Source organism: Candoia aspera, chromosome 13 (genome assembly GCF_035149785.1).
Source record: "Candoia aspera isolate rCanAsp1 chromosome 13, rCanAsp1.hap2, whole genome shotgun sequence".
In the NCBI taxonomy this organism is placed as follows: domain Eukaryota; kingdom Metazoa; phylum Chordata; class Lepidosauria; order Squamata; family Boidae; genus Candoia; species Candoia aspera.
This window is the reverse complement of record NC_086165.1, coordinates 3,880,637-3,902,330: the sequence shown is the minus strand read 5'-3', so window position 1 is coordinate 3,902,330 and position 21,694 is coordinate 3,880,637. Positions and strand designations below refer to the sequence as shown.

The 21,694-nt window shown below is 43.2% G+C and overlaps 1 protein-coding gene across 1 annotated transcript in view; it reads left to right on the top strand.

Annotated features, from left to right (window-relative positions):
* Window positions 1-21,694, top strand: part of CSPG4 (chondroitin sulfate proteoglycan 4) — a 64,653-nt gene that overhangs the window by 36,312 nt on the left and 6,647 nt on the right. Inside the window, exons 2-7 of the mRNA XM_063314464.1 lie at window positions 2,847-3,010; window positions 4,331-7,900; window positions 9,105-9,584; window positions 10,480-10,656; window positions 19,954-20,152; window positions 21,559-21,693. Of these exons, the coding sequence (XP_063170534.1) occupies window positions 2,847-3,010; window positions 4,331-7,900; window positions 9,105-9,584; window positions 10,480-10,656; window positions 19,954-20,152; window positions 21,559-21,693 (4,725 nt within the window). The remainder of the gene's footprint in view (window positions 1-2,846; window positions 3,011-4,330; window positions 7,901-9,104; window positions 9,585-10,479; window positions 10,657-19,953; window positions 20,153-21,558; window position 21,694) is intronic.

Below are 21,694 nucleotides of genomic sequence, written 5' to 3'. Positions count from 1 at the left end.
TTGCTGAGTTTTTAAAATGCAGTGTTCTAATTCTTAAAAAAAAGATGTAATGCTAAGAAAAAGCAAAGCAGTCCTTGTTTCAGGTGGGTTCTACTTCTTTGGGAGATGCAAGTTCTTTTAATCTAGGGTTGCAGCTGTCTTTTTTGCCGAAGAACGGAGTGTTTACAGCAGGAGGTTGACCTTTAATGTCCTTTGCAGATGAAAGCAAAGCTAATCCCTTGGTTTTACGAAAGGCTGGGGTGTTTGGAACACCAGATGCCCAGCCCAAGTGTCAATCTTCAAGCCGTGCAAGAAGTCCCATGACCTGGTGACATCTGGGTCCTTAGATGATGTCAAAATGAGGACGATGTTTCACTGGATCTTAAAGTCCCATTGCTTTCTAGATTAAAATATTCCACAAGGCAATAGGAGCAGAGAGAGTTGCAACTAGTTATGAAGACATCTTTACCAGAACGGGGGGGGGGAGGAGGAGGAAGGTCCTGTCCAAGTGCATATCTCCCAAACAAGCTTTGAATTACAGGCCAAAGCTGGACAGAATCTAGACCAGTGTTTCTCAGCCTTGGCAGCTTGAAGATGTGTGGACTTCAACTGGCTTCATGCTGGCTGTGGAATTCTGGGAGTTGAAGTCCACACGTCTTCAAGCTGCCGAGGTTGAGAAACACTGGTCTAGGCTATAATCTGCTAGTAAACCAGTGGCCAATTCTTAGTAGACTACTAGTTCCTACTGCTTGGCCAGGATTGTTATAAAGGATGCCAGATTAGCTCCTCAAGAAGAACTTTCCTGTAAGAAAAACCATGTAACTGCATCTGGGCCCACTTCATTCCATGCACATGCCTTCTACATGTCAAAGGCTTGTACAAAGAAAGAAAGAGTGGTTGGTGGGGAGATTCTCACCAGCTTTCCTCTTTGTCCATTCCTTGCCTGGAATAGTCTCTCCTGGTGTAGCAGAAGCCTGACAAGATCCATGGTCTCATCTGGGTTTGTATTTGATCTGGAAAGACACCAGATAGCAGGACACCTTTAAAAAAGAAACACCTTCCTCCTTTATGAGATCAGCTTTGTAAAACACAGATTTTTGTAATTGTGGGGGGAAAAATCACCACAGTTGTAAACTGGCAAGCTGGAAATGCACATATTATTTTCAGATGAGTTAAAGAATTAAGTCCTTTTGTTCCATATTTGAACAGGCATACAGTAAGGACGACAAAGCTGGAGTTCAGTGTCTTCGCACATGATTATCTTATGGGATCTGAAACATCTATCATTCTGGATTCTCTGTTTATTTCCAAGTAAACAAGGATCTCCTAACATAGTCATTTATCCAGGCAATGATCACTGACAAATTATAGTTTGTCCCTGCTGTTCCAATGTCTAGTCTTCAATTTAGATCATCCCACGTCCATATCTGGTAGAGATCTTCCTTTTGGCAAAATATGTATATTATAAGGTGCCCCTCTTCCCAACACACACCTTTTTACAAGCAACTTGTCCTAAGGCATGGGGTTGTTTAAGTGGATCTTGTCACGCATTCCCCAAAATGCAAAATCTGCATGTTCTTTAAAACTGGGCAATTAGAGTACGCAATTGAGAAAAGTGCAGCTTCCAAAGGATCGTTGCGTTTCATGTCACAATATTGGCACTAAAGTGCATGTTTGGGTAAATCTGCAACATCAGATGTAAACAGAATTAATTTCTTCTGCAATCTGTAAATAGAAAGAACAGTTTAAAAAAAAAAAAACTGGTCACTTGTCCTCCTTCTGCCTGGAATTTGAACAGTAAGCTGTACTGTGAGGACTCCCACGCTTGAAATGAATCGCTGTCCTTGCACTGTTTTCCTTCTGTCTGTGAATCTGTTTCCCAAATCTGTTTGATGTGTTGCAGGGAGAGGACACAAGAAGAGAAAATTGCTTGGCATTAAGAGGACATGGAGTAGTTTAGTGGGTGGGAAGAGCTCAGCTACAAGACCGTTCTCAGGGTAGGATGGGTGACATCCTCTGCCTCCTGCGGTCACAGGGGCTCCATCACTGGGGGGTTTCAAGCAAAGGTTGGACAGCCAATTGTCTGGGATGATCTGGGGATTCCTGATCTGGACAGGGGATTGGACTAGAAGATCTCCAAGGTCCTGTCCAACCTTGGGGTTCTGTGATTTGCCATCCTGCCAGACAAATTGAGAGACCCACCCCTCCCTCAAAGGGATGCTGGTGATAACAAAGTTTTCAAGTTTCATTGTTTTCAGGGACAACTTCTTCTGGAGAAAGCCCATCTTTTTTTTTTCTTTTTGAGCATGTAACACTCCCATTTTTTTTTGTCTATCTACCATATCAAAGTAATATGGCCCTCAAACAAAAGCATTCTCCACTCCAGCCCAAATGCGTGGTGTGTGATGATTCTCTGGTTAGCACCGTTCAACTTGAAATGTCCTCCTTGGGGGATCTTGCAACTAGTCCTTCCTTTCAGGTCTGAAAAACTGAGCTCTGTCACAAATTAAGCAAGACCTGTAATTTTGTAATTGGAAATCCAGTCAACTAAAAAATAACGTTTCATCAACAGCTAACCTAGGCTTGGAGGTGAGATGGATGAGTGTACAAGAAACTGGTCTTCAGTGGAGTTATCTCCCCATCTAATGTCTGTGACCGGTACTGCAGTGTTCACCCCTTAGAAGTTTCCTTGATTTTCTCCTAGTCAGCCCCTTTACAAAATCAGTTCTCCCTTGCATCTGCAGGAAACATTCCCAAATGCCTAGCTGAACCTACCAAAAAAAAATAATAATTGTGCATCCCATCTGGTCCTTGCAATGAGTTGTCAGGTGTGAGGAAAACCTCTCTCAATGTGGCTTCTTTTTCAGTGTCTTTCTTTGGAGATGGCCACCTGGAGGCCCCCTTGGTCCACACATACAGCACCATCCATCTTCATGTGCAGTTCTATACCAGCTATCACAGTGCTCTGCTCTTCTTGGCTGCTGGAAAGAAGGACTACCTCCTTCTAGAGCTCCGTGCCGGTGTCCTACAGGTCAGCAAAATATTTCCCTGGATCGGGAATGGGGGGGAAAGGAATACATCAAAGACCACCTGGGAGTGGTGCATGGAAGAAAACCCAGTCAAAGCTGGAAGCCAGCACAGCCAGAGTACAAGCTGCCTTTTCCTTAAATCCCATAAATGGATGAGCTATATCAATTCTCTCTTACCTTATCCAGTCATAACACTGCTGGTCTTTCATTTGGACTGACTAGCGATGATTAGATCCTCAAAATCTTCTTAGGCCCAAGGACCACAGCTGGAACCTTCTGGACCACAGTCTATGCATCCATGCCTTACAACCTTTACATCCTATTGCCACAGCAACTAGAAGCAGAAACAATGGGTATAAATTGCAGCTACCTAGATTTCATTTAAATATAAGGAATAGCATTTTCACCCTAAGAACTGTTCAGCTGTGGAACAGGCCACTTCTGGAGGTGGCAGGTTCTCCTTTTCTCAAGGTTTTAAGAAAAGGCTGGATGGTTGAATTCATTTTCCTGCACAATGCAGAGGGTGGTCCCTTCCAACCCTACAATTCTATGAACCTGTACAACTGATTGTGTAATTGTACACGCGTTGCTAGTTAAAGGGGTGACGTTTGAGGGAATTCAGAATAGGAACGCCTTCCCCCCGTTTGAAGAACTTCTGTCAGGCAAAATCCCATGTCAATTCATCTCCAGATGGGTATGGAGCCACTTGTTTCTGTCACTACCCCTGCTATGAGCCCCTTCTCTTCCCAGACATGGCCTCACCTTGTTCACTTTTGGAAGAGGAAGTTCTGAGAAGGTTCACTGGCTTGTGAGCCTCATCCTTAAGGACATGGTGAGAAGAGTCACTCCCCCAGGGGAGCATGGGAACCCACACACCCTCCCATTTCCCAAGGCCTCCCTGTTGCAAGACCGTTCTGCTGCTGTCACCATTGCTTAGAGCTAAAAAGGAAGGAACAGGAGTCCTTTGGGGAACGAGCTTGCAATTAGGGACTGCGGGAAAGCCTTTGATGAATTAAGAATTAAGCTGGGGGAAGAACAAAGTTTTCTTCCATCAGGGGAGGGGGAAATGTCTAAATTTTGAATGCCAGAAGGAGAACAGGGTGGGTTTTTTTGTTGTTGTTTGTTTGTTTTAAGAGGAATGATGTGTACATTTAACTCAGAAAGAAGTTTGAACCAAGACACGTGTCTGTACCACTCTGCAAAAGTGAAATCATCTTGCCCCCATCGAGGCGGCTGGCAAATGCACAGCTTTCCCACCATTCAGGAAATGGAATCTGAGTGCCCAACATTATTATGCCATCTTTTATCTTCTCTTTGTGCAGGCCAGAATGGAGCTTGGCTCAGGAGAACTGTCTGTCAGGTCCCCAGCAGAACTACATCTCAACAACCTCGTGACTCATGATGTTGATCTTTTGGTGACAGACGGCAAGATGGTCTTGATTGTGGATGGCCTCTTTAATGCATCCACAGAAATTCCAGAGCCTCTTCAAGAGTTGGACATTGATCATGGGCTCTACGTGGCAGGTACAGGAGACCTGGAATTGTCATATCTCATAGGAGTGAGTTTGCCATTCCGGGGCTGTCTCCGTACTGTGACATTTAATGATCATGATGTCCTCTCTGCATTGGTAAACAGCACTGGCATCAAAGCATCCCATGGCATCCGTGAGGGATGCAGTGAAGAATTCTCTGCTGGCCCTGAGGTTCCTTTGGGTTTCCTAGGGCCAAGTTCTTATATCACATTCCCTGGCTGGAATGCAAGGAATGAAGGTACCATAGAGTTTGTGATCACCACAAGTGTAAAACAGGCCCCTCTGATTTATCAATCAGGTTTGGAAAAGGACTTCTTCTATCTGGAAATCTTTGATGGACACTTAAGAGGTGTAATAGAGAAAGGGAACGGCCTTGTGGTGCTTCACAATAACATCTACCTCAGCAATGAGCAGGATCACTACATCAAGGTCTACATAGACCATCGAAAATTTGAGATCCTTGTTGACTACTATGTCTCACAGACCTCTAGCAAGGGGATCCATAGCTACCTCGATGTTCAAGGACCTCTTCTTGTTGGTGGTCTGAACGAGAAGGCTGCCAGCAGAATGAAAGAGCGTGGACTGGGTTTTATATCTGCAAACAGCTTCTTCAATAACTCCTTTGTGGGTTGTATGGAGGACCTGAGGATTAATGAGGAAAGGAAGAGCCTGCAAGATGCTCTTGTTACCAGGGATATAACTGCTGGCTGTGGAAAGTTGGATCAGTACTCAGACTACGACAATATTTATGAACAGGATGAAGCCACCACAAGCTCTCCTCTAGACAATTGGCAAGGTCCTGTCATGGAACCCTGCCGCCCTGATCCTAGCCTCCCACCAGTCTTCACCAACTTCACCAAACTATTGCACGTCAGTCCCCTTGTGGTTGCTGAAGGAGGCACGGCTTTTTTGGAGTGGTGGCACATTCGGCCAACCATTGACCTGAACAGTGCAAACATCAGACAATCTCAAGTTCTCTTCAGCGTCACTACAGACCCAAGACATGGGCAATTAGAATTAAACCTCTCAAGAGTCAGGAGCAGAGGGAAGTTCACCCTGTTGGACATTGTGAATCGGAAAATCAAGTATGTTCATGATGGTTCTGAGGAACCCATGGATCTGCTGCTCTTGGAAGTCACTGTCACTGCCAGAGGAGATATTCCAGAGTGTTTGTGGCAAGGCCAGATGTATTTGCTACCCATTAAGATCAACCCAGTCAATGACGCTCCTGAAGTGGTTTTTCCACATGGAGATCACATGGTCATCTTAGAACATACACAAAAACATCTCAACCCAGACATTGTTCAAGCACATGATGATGATACCCCTTGTGACAGCTTGCGATTCCAAGTGCTTGGGGGGAGAATGGAAGGAGGATATCTGGAATATGACTTCCATCCTGGAGTCCCAATTGAAGAGTTTTCCTGCAGAGATCTGGAAGCAGGCCACGTGGTCTATGTCCATCAACATGGGCCTGTATCCACCCTTACTATCCAAGTTAACGATGGTATGGTGATGAGTCCAGTGGCCACCTTGAGGATAGATGCAGTAGAGCCAGACATCCAGATCCGCAACAACACAGGACTCTTTGTCCCACAAGGGGACACTATTTCAATAACCAAAGCCAACCTTTCTGTGGATGTTAATGCAGTCCAGCAAAAAGTCCCTGTGTTGTATCGCTTGACTTCACCCCTCCAGTATGGTGAAATCCAGAAGCAAGGAGGCCTGAGTGGAGAGTGGAAGAAAATAGAATCTTTTTACCAGCAGGATGTTGATCAAGGGCACATCCAGTACGCTAGCACTGATGATGAATACCGAGTAGAAGACATGACTGAGAAGCTGCCGTTCCTCATCCAAGTGGGCCAGAAGATTCTGAAAAACAACACCTTCCTCATCAGAATTAAAAGGGCTGCCATCAGAATGACAACCATGGTTCCACTCCAGATGAAAAATGAGAAAGAAAAAAACATCACATCTGCTGCACTGGAGGCAACTTTAGAAGAACCAGGCTCTCATCAAGTGACTTTCGACTATGTGATCCTTCAGCCACCAAAAAAGGGAAATCTTGAGCTTCATGGCACTAGGCTGGCTGATGGCTTAAGTTTTACGCAGGAGGATTTGCAGGGTCATCAGCTGAGATACATTGCAACTGTTAGAGACTCCAAGGAGACAGAAGATTTCTTCCAGTTCCGGGTCATGGCTAAACCGTATTATTCTCCTGTATATACTTACAAAATAGAGATAGGGGGAGATCCAGATGCCCCTGTCCTGACTAATGTCCTTTTGTCCATTTTAGAAGGAGGGCAGGCCATCATTACCAAGGACTATTTGTTTGTCAAGAGTGTCAACAGCATGAACTACATGTATGAGGTGATAGACGGTCCAACACATGGGAGGCTTATCTGGAGAACCTCTGAGCCTGTGGCAACCAGTGAGGAGACCATAACAACGTTCACAAATGAAGACATCCTACAAGACCGCCTTGTGTACCAGCATGATGATTCTGAGACCCTAGAAGATGACGTCCCATTTGTAGCCATCAGGCAGGAGGAGGGAAGCTTTGACTCAGAGACTGAGGAGGTGAGAGGCGTCTTCAGAGTTTCCATTCAGCCTGTAAATGACCACACCCCAGTTCAGTTGGTCAACAAGGTCTTTAATGTGGTGCGTAAAGGTCAACGCCTTATGACCACAGAAGACATAGCCTTTATTGATGAAGATTCAGGCTTCTCAGATACACAGCTGATGTTGGTAAGAAAGGATATTCTTTTTGGTAGCATCATCACTGCAGATGACGCAAGTAGCCAGCTGTATCACTTCACTCAAGATGACTTGAGGAAGAAAAAAATCCTCTTTGTCCACTCAGGAGCAGATCATGGCTGGATTCGGTTCCAGGTTTCTGATGGCCTACACCAGATTACAACGCCTCTGGAAGTGCAAGCTTCAGACCCTTACATCAAGATCAATCATACTGGCTTGGTCATTCGCCAAGGTAGCCAAGGGGTCATTGACTCCTCTGTCCTCATCTTGGAAACCAACATGGATATCAGGAATGACCAGGACATCCTCTTCCGTATCCTGGCCCCACCCATGTGGGGAGTGTTGCTACGAGGTGGACAGGAAGTATCATCTTTTACAAAAAGGGACCTTCTGGCAGGAGAAATTATTTACCATCACAACGGGAGCAGGAATTCCCAAGATACAATTCATTATTCTGTGGAAGCAAACCAGGTGTCTGTGGAGGACACACTGAAAGTTACCATATTAGCAGATTCCCATCCTCACCCACTAAATATTGTTCATCATGAAAGGATACACGTCCTCCAAGGAGGAGCAATGGAGATTAAAAATGACTACTTGCTGGTAAGATACACTTGCCCTAAATTTTTTGTTTCCTTACTTACTTCCCTTTCCTTCAAGACTGAAAAAGTCCTTAAAATAATAAAGCAGGAGGAATAGGAATATTCTGTGAAGTTAAGAATTAAGGGGTCTTTTAGAATTAAGGGATTTATATAAATTAAATTTATAATTATATAAATTATAAATTTAGATCGCAATCTCATAATCCATAGAGGCATAGAAGTGCTAGAGGTTCTTATAGGCTGCCTAAGCTCACCAGAGCTTATTACAGGATATTAAGAGATGCAGATGTTTAATATAGTCTATATTAAGCTCACCATGAGATGGTTGTTTGGACTCATTTTGGAGACCTCCATCCAGGGAGAGGCTACATTGGCCTTCAGGCAGTTGGCTCCATTCCTGAACTACTCTTATCATCAAGAAGGTACATGCAATAATCCAAGTTTAATCTCCAGTATCTTCAGGGAGGTTGGGAAACACCTCTATCGGGAGCCCTGGAGAGCTACCATTCACCCAGTGTGGAGAATGTTGACTAGATCAGGGTTACACAACTTTTTCAAGTGCAGGGCCATACTTTGAGGGGTGTGTTGAAAGTTGCATGCATCCACATGAGCAGGTCAAAAACTAAACATTCAAGGTGTAGAGGGACTGTAGGCCTAGCACTGTGGGCATCCACAGAATGGCAAGAGGGGGCAACTAATATCCCATACCTCATGACATCTTCCTGAAAAATGATGTGATTTATCTTGCATGTGTCAATTGCACCATTTGCACAATAGCACCATGACACACATGACATCATTACAGATTGTACTGGATGGTTATGCCTGGATCCTAAGATTTTTTTGTACTGGACAAGGTAGAACAATGGCACCTCTTAAGAGTATCCCAGGAAACTAGTGTTTCTAGTTGAGGGTTATGTTAGCCCACTGTTCAGTATAATTACTCCAGACTGTGATGCATTGACTTCAATGGGATGTTCTCTGAAGTCTGTAAAAATTCCAGTCTTGTTCTCATGTATCTGTTTTCCAATAGATCTAGCCACTGTATAAGAGAAAAATCTATGTTGTCTAGCTGATAGTTCCAGTTCAGTAATGACCACAAGGTGGGGAGGAGAAAGAAAATGAAAGGAAGTCCATTAACAATCAAATGCAATCAACTGGAAAGAAAGAAATCTTAAACCTTTCCTTCTTCAACCAATTTGCAGGTTGAGCATGAAGAAATTGAACCCCAAAATATTGTCTACACAATCACCCTCTCTCCCCAATCAGGATTTCTGGTGGCTTTGTCTCACAACCATGCCTCAGATGAACCTCCAAGCCTGGATCCCATCCAGACCTTCACCCAGGAAGATGTTAATGAAGGCAAAGTCCTCTATCTGCATTCTAACCCTGAGATTCAGAATGACCAGTTCACTGTTGATATTACAGCTGATGGGGTAGATGCTCTGAAAGGGATTGTGGTAGACCTGGAGATCCTTCCCATTTCAGTCCCTCTGGAGGTGCACAATTTCACAGTGACTGAAGGGAGCAGCCAGGTGCTTTCCATGGATATTCTGAATATCCCCAGTACTTACTCCTCATCTTTCGATGTCGAATTTGTGGTTGTCCAAATACCAGAGCATGGCATCATCCAGAACATGGAAAGACCTGAAGAAGGCAGCTTAAATGTTTTCTCCTGGTATGAGGTAGGAAGCAACACCATCTCTTTCACGTTGATTTATTTGAAACATGGCCAGTCCTGTTGAGGTATCTCTGCTGGCTTAGAAATAATGCAGGATTTACTATTGCACGTTGTAACCTAATCCATTAGGTCTTAAGCTACATTCCAGGATAGGCTTGGCAATTCTACTGTTAGCCGCTTCTTGTCAGTAGTTCCCCAAACTCCAGGCCTGCAACTCGATATTTGCATGCAAAAGAAAACTACCACCATCAGGAAAATAAAAGGGCATTTTCTTCTTAATTTAAAATATGGCTGTTGTTTTTTCATCCAATCACATCGATGCCTGTAGAGGAAACATGAAAGGCATAGGGGATAGTCATCCATTATACGGACATGCTTTGCTGGATAGAGACATTGGTATATAAAAAGTTGCCTTGTGGTGGCCCTCTTTGTGATATCCTCTCTGTAGTTTATTTGGGATCATATCTAATCCCTTTAGGATTACCTGGCTGGGTCAACTGATCCACTTTTCCTCTTGACACAACATACTGATCCCCCACATGACTCAGTTAAGCAGGTTGTGCAAATAGAACCACCAAATTAGACATTTTTGTCCATTGGTTCAAGCAGTACACACCCAGCATTGTCCACCCAATAAGTCAGATCTCTAATTTCTAGATTTTCCCAACCCTCCCTCACACTGATGAACCTTCTACATCTGCGTACTCTGTAACATCTAGGCATAAAGGAATATTTGCTTCCCTGAGCATCTTGGCTCACCTGAGTTTCAGATTTTACCAACAGCCATCCCAGCTTCATTGAAATTTAATTTCCCCATAGTGCCTTTGAAATAAATGTGAATATGTAAGGAGGCAGAATTTGAGCCAGGACACTTATCACAATGTCTTTCTTGCATTTAGGTGGAGAATCAACTCATCAAGTACGTACATGATGGAAGTGAATCCTTGATTGACAGATTCACCGTCATGGCCAATGTTTCTGGAGTTAATCAACAGAGCCAACCCAAGACCATCTCCATTAGCATCACTCCAATCAACGATGAAGCACCAGCGCTAATGGTCAACACAGAACTGCAGGTACTTACTTCAAGAGTAGTGGATGGAATTTTGAGGTTACCCAAATGGGTTGCCCCAGAAAATCTTAGTCTAATTATAGCTATTAAATGGAAACTTCAGATGGTCATGGAGACACCTATAAATATTGGCCTAGCCAACAGAAGTAGCATGAAATGTATATTTATTGTTGCTGTTTTTCAATTGTTCACTTGCCTCCAGCTCTTTGTGACCCAATGGATATCATTCTGCTAGGACTGTCTGAACTTCTTTTAGTCCTCATAAGCATCTCCTTCTTCAGCAAAGGATCGTTACCTTGTCGTGGTGCTGGAGCTTCAGCACCTCAATGATGCCATGAGCTAAACCGTGAAGGGCCACCCAAGACGGGAAGATCATGACAGAGAGGTCAGACTAAATGCGATCCCTGGGGAAGGTAATGGCAACCCACCCCAGTATTCTTGCCGTGAAAACTAAATGGATCGGTACAACCAGAGATATGTCAGTATACCATTGGAAGATGAGACCCTCCAGATTGGAAGATGGTCAAAATGCTACTGGGGAGGAACAGAGGTTGAGTTCAACTAGCCCCAGACGTGATGATGCAGCTAGCTCAAAGCCGGAAGGACGGCTAGCGGCCGACGGTGCTGGTGGTGAACGGCGAATCCGATGTTCTAAGGATCAACACACCATCGGAACCTGGAATGTAAGATCTATGAGCCAGGGCAAATTGGATGTGGTTATTGGGGAGATGTCAAGGTTAAAGATAGACATTTTGGGCATCAGTGAACTGAAATGGACTGGAATGGGTCACTTCACATCAGATGACCACCAGATCTACTACTGTGGACAAGAGGACCACAGAAGAAATGGAGTAGCCTTCATAATTAATAGTAAAGTGGCTAAAGCAGTGCTTGGATACAATCCAAAAAACGATAGAATTATCTCAATTCGAATTCAGGGCAAGCCATCTAACATCACAGTGATCCAAATATACGCCCCAGCCGCAGATGCTGAAGAAGCTGAGGTAGAGCAGTTCTATGAGGATCTGCAGCGCCTACTGGACAACACGCCTAAAAGAGATGTTATTTTCATCATGGGAGACTGGAATGCTAAGGTGGGCAGTCAAATGACACCTGGAATTACAGGTAAGCATGGCCTGGGAGAACAAAACGAAGCAGGACATAGGCTGATAGAATTTTGCCAAGACAACTCACTCTGCATAACAAACACTCTCTTCCAACAACCTAAGAGACGGCTTTATACATGGACTTCACCAGATGGACAACACCAAAATCAGATTGACTACATCCTTTGCAGCCAAAGATGGCGGACATCTGTACAGTCGGTAAAAACAAGGCCTGGAGCTGACTGTAGTTCAGATCACGAACTTCTTCTTGCACAATTTAGGATCAGACTAAAGAGATTAGGGAAGACCCACAGATCAGCTAGATATGAGCTCACTAATATTCCTAAGGAATATGCAGTGGAGGTGAAGAATAGATTTAAGGGACTGGACTTAGTAGATAGGGTCCCAGAAGAACTATGGACAGAAGTTCGCAACATTGTTCAGGAGGCGGCAACAAAATACATCCCAAAGAAAGAAAACCAAGAAGGCAAAATGGCTGTCTGCTGAGACACTAGAAGTAGCCCAGGAAAGAAGGAAAGCAAAAGGCAACAGCAATAGGGGGAGATATGCTCAATTAAATGCAAAATTCCAGAGGTTAGCCAGAAGAGATAAGGAATTATTTTTAAACAAGCAATGTGCAGAAGTGGAAGAAGACAATAGAATAAGAAGGACAAGAGACCTCTTCCAGAAAATTAGAAACATCGGAGGTAAATTCCAGTCAAAAATGGGTATGATCAAAAACAAAGATGGCAAGGACCTATCAGAAGAAGAAGAGATCAAGAAAAGGTGGCAAGAATATATGGAAGACCTGCATAGGAAGGATAACAATATCGGGGATAGCTTTGACGGTGTGGTCAGTGAGCTAGAGCCAGACATCCTGAAGAGTGAGGTTGAATGGGCCTTAAGAAGCATTGCTAATAACAAGGCAGCAGGAGACGACAGCATCCCAGCTGAACTGTTCAAAATCTTGCAAGATGGTGCTGTCAAGGTAATGCATGCTATATGCCAGCAAATTTGGAAAACACAGGAATGGCCATCAGATTGGAAAAAATCAACTTATATCCCCATACCAAAAAATGGAAACACTAAAGAATGTTCAAACTATCGAATAGTGGCACTCATCTCACATGCCAGTAAGGTAATGCTCAAGATTCTGCAAGGTAGACTTCAGCAATTCATGGAGCGAGAATTGCCAGATGCACAAGCTGGCTTTAGAAAAGGCAGAGGAACTAGATACCAAATTGCCAATATCCGCTGGATAATGGAAAAAGCCAGGGAGTTTCAGAAAAACATCTATTTCTGTTTTATTGACTATTCTAAAGCCTTTGACTGTGTGGACCATAACAAATTGTGGCAAGTTCTTAGTGGTATGGGGATACCAAGTCATCTTGTCTGCCTCCTGAAGAATCTGTATAATGACCAAGTAGCAATGGTAAGAACAGACCATGGAACAACGGACTGGTTTAAGATTGGGAAAGGAGTACAGCAGGGCTGTACACTCTCACCCTACCTATTCAACTTGTACGCGGAACACATCATGCAACATGCTGGGCTTGAGGAATCCAAGGCTGGAGTTAAAATCGCTGGAGGAAACATTAACCATCTCAGATATGCAGATGATACCACTTTGATGGCTGAAAGTGAAGAGGAACTGAGGAGCCTTATGATGAAGGTGAAAGAAGAAAGTGCAAAATCTGGCTTGCAGCTAAAGCTCAAAAAAAACAAGATTATGGCAACCAGCTTGATTGATAACTGGCAAATAGAGGGAGAAAATGTACAAGCAGTGAAAGACTTTGTATTTCTAGGTGCGAAGATTACTGCAGATGCTGACTGCAGTCAGGAAATCAGAAGACGCTTAATCCTTGGAAGAAGAGCAATGACAAATCTTGATAAAATAGTCAAGAGCAGAGACATCACGCTGACAACAAAGGTCTGCATAGTTAAAGCAATGGTGTTCCCCGTAGTAACATATGGCTGCGAGAGCTGGACCATAAGGAAGGCTGAGAGAAGGAAGATCGATGCTTCGGAACTGTGGTGTTGGGGGAAATTCTGAGAGTGCCTTGGACTGCAAGAAGATCAAACCAGTCCATCCTCCAGGAAATAAAGCCAGACTGCTCACTTGAGGGAATGATATTAAAGGCCAAACTGAAATACTTTGGCCACATAATGAGAAGACAGGACACCTTGGAGAAGATGCTGATGCTGGGGAGAGTGGAGGGCAAGAGGAAGAGGGGCCGACCAAGGGCAAGGTGGATGGATGACATTCTAGAGGTGACGGACTCGTCCCTGGGGGAGCTGGGGGTGTTGACGCCCGACAGGACGCTCTGGCGTGGGCTGGTCCATGAAGTCACAAAGAGTCGGAAGCGACTGAACAAATAAACAACAAGCATCTCCTTATGTCATCAGAGATAATATCTAGCCACCATGTATTCTATGGTCTTCCATTTTTCCAAGCCTCAGATCTTCTCCAACAATTCCTGCCTTAACATTATGGGTCCAAAGTATTCAAGCTTCAGCTTCATTATTCGTTTGTTTTTTTTTTACTCTTAACAATTTCTCCAGAACCCCAGCTCAAAGCCAACTTTTTTCTTTTGTTCAGGCTTTTTTGAGGGTTCAGCTTTCACAACCACTTTGCAACTGGGATGACTATGGCCTTGATGACAGTGTAACGTCTCTGCACTTTAGGATTTTGTGCAGAAGTGTCCTATTTGTTCTCCTGAGGAGCAGGGATCTCTGCACTTCATGGCTACAGACAACATTTCTGTGATTTTTCAAGCTTAGGAAGATAAGCCCTATTACTACTTCCAGTTCTTCTCTGGCTGTTTACTTTGGATGGCACTGCCTGTTGCCATCATCTCAAGACTTGGCTTCATGTTGTTGCTTTTGACATCAAACAGCTGACTGGGTTTTGCACTCTTTTTTTCATCCTCAACAAGAGATTCCTCAAGTCTACATTTCCACTAAAATCGAAAAACAGACATCCCTTTTTTTTTTAATAATTGTATTATTGAAACTACAAATTACACAACACACAACCAATAACAACAGAAAACATAAAATAATTCAATCAAACAACCAAAACATAACCCATATAACTTTATAACTTAACCTCTACGTGCACCCATCACCCGTGGGACCTTTAACCCTCATTATCTCTTTACTTTTTATGATCACACATTTTTATTATTAATAATTCTTAATAAGCCCTCTTCTCCAAAAAGATAATATATACTGATCTGGTTTTACTCCCTTCCCTTTAACAAAAACATATTCCAGAAACTCACCCCATATAACATCAAAATTGTTCCTTTTCACCAAACCCTTTTTATATTTTAGTTCACATGTCAATTTATCATTACTCGAAATATTCCATACTTCTTTAAACCAATCTTCAAGCTCATACTCATAATCCACTTTCCATTTTTTAACTATTATTAATCTTAACAAAAGATAACAAAAATTATCATCATCTCTTTCTTTTGCCACTCTAATTTCATATTTCTAAAATTTAACAATAATGCAATTTTTGGATTTATTTGCAAATTAATAAACAGTATTTCATTAATCTCAGCAAAAAACTTTACCCATATTTTTTTAATCTTTTCACATTCCCACCATAAATGTAAATGAGTCCCAATTCCTTTTGTACACTTCCAACCATTTTTTAAATTATTTCCATCTTTATGGGTTTTAGATCTCCAGACCAGCTGCTTGTTAGCAGTGCCAGAGACAAGGAAAGGTTGGGGTGGTAGAACACCAAGTCATGCAAACTTTGTCCATTTTTTTCCCATTGGGTCCTTGACTTTGATTTACATCTTGAGAGATAAAGACTGGGTGGAAATGTCTTAGGATCTTTCCTCTGTTCTTTTTTTTTTTAAATATGCATTTATTGATTCTGTGTTCCTTGGAAGGGAGTGCCCACATACCATCTCCTTCCTTTTGCCATCTTTTGCCTGGCAGTGTAAGAAGTTGGTCACGAGATGGCAGTAGAAGTCCATGTAACAGTTTCCAGCTTGCAGCAGAAGTCGGTGGCAAGACATACTTTTTAGTATAAAAGAGGCAGGAATCATCTTTCAGCCACCCATTACTGTTATCGTTAAACTATTCCAGGGTGCTCTAAAAGAGTGAATAATGGTGCCATCTCAGCACACATCCTTCCCTTCATTACCACTTTCTGAAATTCAATTGCCTATTAGTAACACCTCATTAATCATTCACCAAGGAGAGCAATATGAGGGCCCTCCTTATTTTCCACCACTTGAGCTTGTTAAATTGTTTTTCTGATTACACACACATACATTTTCTCTTGTGGGGTTGCTTGATCCTTTTCACCATTTTGCTCCTTGCTCTAAAAGCCAAGTGTGGGAAGATACCTCTCACCTTTAAGGTCCACACCTGAGCAAGAACACAGGCGATCCTGTTTTTTAAAAAGATATGCCCCATTATTTATTGATTGATTGATTGTTTTAAATTAGACCTGAAATACATTACAAATATTGGAAATTTTAGCGAAACTCATCCTTTTTTTGTTTGTTTGTTTACCTTTTTAAACTTATTCATCTGCAGACTTCACCAACCTGACAGGTCCACTGGGCCCTTATTTTTGGTTGCTTCCTGTATCCTTGACCTGATATCTTTCTACATCTTTTCATTCCACAGAATGGAAGCTGTCTCCTCTCTAATCTGTAGTATGAAGCAGGACAGCCTTGACCTGTGCCTGGCAACCAGGGCTAGGCCTCTGATAGTCCAAGAGAGAGCTGAAGTCAGTGATCACAGAATTGCAGATGGCCCTTGGAGGCCACTTAGTCCAATCCTTGCTCAGATGAAGCAAGGTTTTTCAGGCTGTGCTCTGTGGAACTCTAGGGTCTGTGAGAGATGAAGGGCAGAAGGAAAATGTCACTCAAAGGGAGACAATTATTTTTTAAGAGGCCCCACTGTCCCAAAAGTTGGAAAACCCCTGCTCTAGAGTATCTCTGACAGAGGACTTCTCATGAAGGAGAACTCGTCACTTCATGTTGCAGCCTGTTCTGCTGACAGTCAAACCCTACCATGAGGAATTTCCTTCCTTGCAGTTTTGACCCCCTAGGTCTTGTCCTGCCCTCTGGGGTTAATAGAGAACTGCGTGTCTAGTGTTTTGATGGCCTAGCAAAGAGCTTTGTATTAATCCAAACAAAGGATAATGATTGCGAGCAAAGGCTGGCCAGCAGAGTCCCTAGACATTCATGTGTGCCAGCTCCATTTACGCAGTTCTGCTCTAAATGGATTCCAAAATTAATTCCCCAAACAAGAATTTTAAGAATACCAGATCTGGGCTGCAAAATTCTGGAGAATCATTGGCAGGCAGGAAGGAGTCAGTGCTTGCTTCCCTCTGGAGGTCATCTAGATGGAGCTCCTAAGTGCTACTGCTCCAAGGAGATCTGGATAAGCAGTGTCAAAGGCCAACTCCTGCAGGACATGTCCGTTGTGTCAGCGCAAAAGATGGAGCTGGACCAGGCGCCAGAGGAAAGAGGAAAAGTTCAGCATGAATCTTTTTGCTTTGAGGGATGGGGTGTTGGTGGAAAACAAAATCGAGGGGGAACAAGTTATTAAGAAAGAATAAATCCAAAGCAACCAAAAGCGATGTTCTCATACCGTATGATCTCACTGTTGAACAGATGCTTAACGAGATCGTTCGGGGGCCAGAGTTTTTCTGGGATTTCTAAAAAAAAATTGTTTTGGTTTCAAGGACCTTTAGCAATTCAGGATTTATTCCAAAGTTGCGATTCTTGCTTCATGCCAGCAACCAAAACAACTTGAAACAAACAAACACAAAATGAGTTTTCAAGGGCAGAGGTAGAAGTTTCTGAGTTCTCCTCAACTGAAACATGACTACATTTTTAACCTCATTCTTCCTTTAAAGGGTGCTGGATCTCTTTGCTCCTTGGTCCAAGACCTTAACCACCCCACTGCACTCCTTCATGAGGGAGAGATGTTTCCTAGGAAAATCAACCTCTTTGGAATTATAGCAGGACTGGGGTGTTCTCTCTTATGTCCCACCAGTTGGCAACTGGGGAGAAGAATAGGCTTCCCAGATAAGCCTTTTGCTTTCTCCAGCAAGAAGGTTCTTCTTCCGAGAATGGCCTCAAGATGCTGAAGACCAGGAAGGAGAGAAGAAGCATTTTCCTTGCAGAGCCCATGAAAGGGAAACCTGGGCTAGTGATGGTGACTTCTGAATGGTTGAGAAGCAAGTCACAGAGAAGGAGGATCTCCATGAAGAACTTCACAAGACTTCTCCCAAAGATCAGAAGCCCGTTGGGGACACAAATAAACATTATACCATTGAACCAGTTAGGACAGAAATGAAGCACAAGCCTTGAAAAATCCAGGGTGAATATGGGCTGAAATTAATATAACCTCTAAGCAATCCCCTGGAGGAAATGCTCCGAAACTAGAAGTCCCCATTACTATCTTGAGCTAGTTCTTTTTTTAAATAATGAGATACAGTTCCATGCATCTGCAAATATGAAGGTGGAAGAAAAAGATATAGGGAGTTGATGGATGGCTAAATCACTTCCCTTGTAGTCCAGATGTACCTTTCTGATGGTAATTCCAAGCAGAACAGAAACTTATAGCCATAAACGGAAGCTAAAATTTGACCAACTAAAGATCAGCATGTAAATTTGAGTTTTCTTTGTTAGATCAAACATCTGAATCCAGCATTCACCAAAGGGGAAGAGGAGTGACAAAGCTCCACTACACAGGATAAGTTACTCATACATTGCCCAAGTCCAGAAATACCAAGGCTTTGAACCAGAAAGCTTCTCCAAGCAAATTTTGGAGGTTGAGGGCACTTGGCGCCATAAACTGGGTGTGCCCTGTATGAAGACAAGCAAAGTAGGCTGAGCCAAAGATCTCTTGGAGTATGAACAACCTATTCTCCAACCCTCATGCATGAGCAAAGTTGGGAATAATATCCTGGGGCGATTCAGGAACAGACAGAGTGGAAAGAAGAAGGGGAAAAGAGAAACAGGAATTATGGCAGAAGCAGGATCAGACTTGAAGGGTGATGACATTTAGTATTTCCAGGCAGTTCAGAGTGTCAGAAGGGCTCCTGGGAAATAGGACAAGACTGTTATATCCATTTTGCAGACCTGGAAAACAGAGCCTAAGAAAGAATGGGTTCCCCAGATTACCCAGTATAGTGTTTGCCTTCTCAAAGCAAGTCCTATGGAGGTCAATGAGACTTAGCTTCAGAGCTGTGTTTCTAGGCCTTCAGCCTGAACACAGGTAGGATTTCCTTCCTCCAAGGTTGGACACCAAGTTCCAACCTCAAAGGGATGAGTTCGACTTGGATCCTTCGGATCATTCCCCAAGCCTTAAAGAAGCAGGGGGGAGGGGAGATGATTCCCTGCCATCCTCCCACGACACCCCAAAACTGCTCAACATTTAAACCAAGTGTGAGAATCACCACTTGCACACTGAAAACAATGGAAGGGACTTATTTTATTTATGATGGGGAAGAAGGAGAGCAAACTTTGCTCCTTCTTCTTCAGTCCTTCAGGCTACAGTTACCAGGCTTCCAAATTCATTAAGGTGCTCTGTTGGTAGAGTCCTCCAACTAAACAGGAAGGTTGCTCCATTGTATTAAAGGACCCCTCACCCCCCCCCCCCATAGCTCAACCTTTAAGCCACAAGCTAAAAGTTTATTTTAAATGTCCAGGGCCAATTCTCCTGTCTTGGAATCACCTTGTCCCTGCTCTTAGGTTTCTCCATTGCTTATTTAATAAATGGCATGGCTGGAGCAAATTCAGTGTTTTTCTTGACGCAACAGGAGCTAAATTCACATAGCAAAATTCAGCCTGTTGCAGCATGCTGGTTGCAGAAGGTTCCTGGGCATGGAAAAGTCACAACCTGGGTTCCTTGCAATTTGTGGAATTGCAATTAATTATTTGAGGCACTTGTGAGCATATTTAGAACAGTCATCTTTGAATGTTTTATCCTGGAGAATAAAGAATGCGATGCTGTAGTGGTAGAGAGAGTAAATAACTATTATCAGATTATTAACGCTTAAGAAGAATCAAGTTCCAGCAATGGTGTAGTAATTAAGGATGATGCAGGATGCAGATTCTTATTCTAGGTTCTCAATTTACAGATAGCACCACGGGATAAGGTTGGCTGGTGACTAACTCCAGTGTTTCCTCAATCTTTCCTGCCAGATCGAAGAAGGTGGCACTGCAGAGATTACCCCAGAGATTCTCCGAAGTGAAGACAAAGACACGCCTCTAGAAGAAGTCATTTATTCCATCAGGACACCAGTCAATGGGAAGGTGGTGTTGAAATCATCACCCGGCACTTCAATCCAGCGGTTCACCCAGGCCCAAATAAACAGCCACCTTGTTCAGTTCATCCATGAAGGTCCGTAGCAGAATGGAGGAAAGGAAGAGGTTTGGGCGCAGAGATTACAAAGGCGTAGAGACAATCTGCAGAGTCAGATTGCTGGATTAACAAACTCAACCTTGACAGCCTTTCAGGATTTCATAAATGGGTTTCCCCGGTCCTAACCCAAGATGCCAGGATTGTACTTGAGACCTTTCTCCAGACCAAAATGGCATGTGAGATGAAAAAACAATTTCTCAGCTCCATTTGATCTGTATTCATGGAAGTTGTCTAAAGGCAGAGTCCCTATAATGTCAAATCACTTTTGAATCCAGTTCAGCTCCTAGTAACCTCACAGAAACAGCCAGCTCATTGTTGGATTCTTCTTGCCTTCACCTGGGATGGTTCTCAAATTTCCAGTCTAGCCTATATTTAGTCTCCCATCTCAGTACTACCCAAGGCCAACCCTGCTTAGTTTCCAAGCCTACACAAGATCAGCCAGGTATTCCCACCTGCTGAGACATACTTACTTTCAAATCCTTACAGGTAGATCTCACTTAATGATCCCAACTGGGACCAGAATTTCAGTTGCAGAAGCAGTCATTAAGCAAATCGGACCCAATTTTACAACTTTTTTGCAGCAGTTGTTAAGCGAATCACAGTGGCCATTAAGCAAACCATATGGTCATTAAGCAAGTCATGCAGTTCCCCATGATTTAGTTTGCCAGAAGCCAGCTGGGAAGGTCAAAAATGGTGACCATGTGACCATGGGATGCTCTGACAGTCATAAATGCAAACTGGTTGCCAAGCACCCAAATCATGATTGTGTGACCAAAGGGATGCTGCAACGGTTGCAAATGTGGGGACCAGTCATAAGTCGTTTTTTTCAGCACCGTCGTAAGTCCAAACCATCACTAAACAAATGGTTGTTAAGTGAGGACTACCTGTAATTTGCCACCCAGCCCAAGGCCACTAGTGAAAATATATCCAAGGGAAGCTTGAAAACCAGAATATGCATTATCATTACTTCCACGGTAAATTCAAGCAGTGAGGGCCACTTACTATGTGGTCAAGACAGAGATAAGACATCCCAAGTTTTGCAGATACCACAACCAATTAAAACAAAAACAAAACAAAAATACAGGTGCAGATGAAACAGAACATTTTAGTGATCACTGGGCATAATTGGTGGCCTTGAAAAAGTGGTTGGTGAATGTCAGATGAAAAACAAAGGAAAGAAAAGTGAGCAATGCATTGGAGTATCCCAACAGGAGGGCATAAGCCGAATTATTCCTACCAGAAGTAAAAATGCACACCAACATTTTGCTACAGGTCTCCCATGCAGTGGCCAATATCCAAAAGTAGCAGAGGTCAAGAAGCTAGGGCATAAATGACCACACCATACGTAATTGTGTTCTAAGCTTCTTTTCGGTTGTCATCTATAGGACCTCTGGATGGAGGGTTTTCTTTTGATCTATCAGATGGTGAGAACATGTCTCCTGGACACTTTTTTGCTGTGAAAGCCCAAAAGAAACCAGTCATCACTCTGGAGAATAAGCAAGATCTGATGGTGTGCCCAGG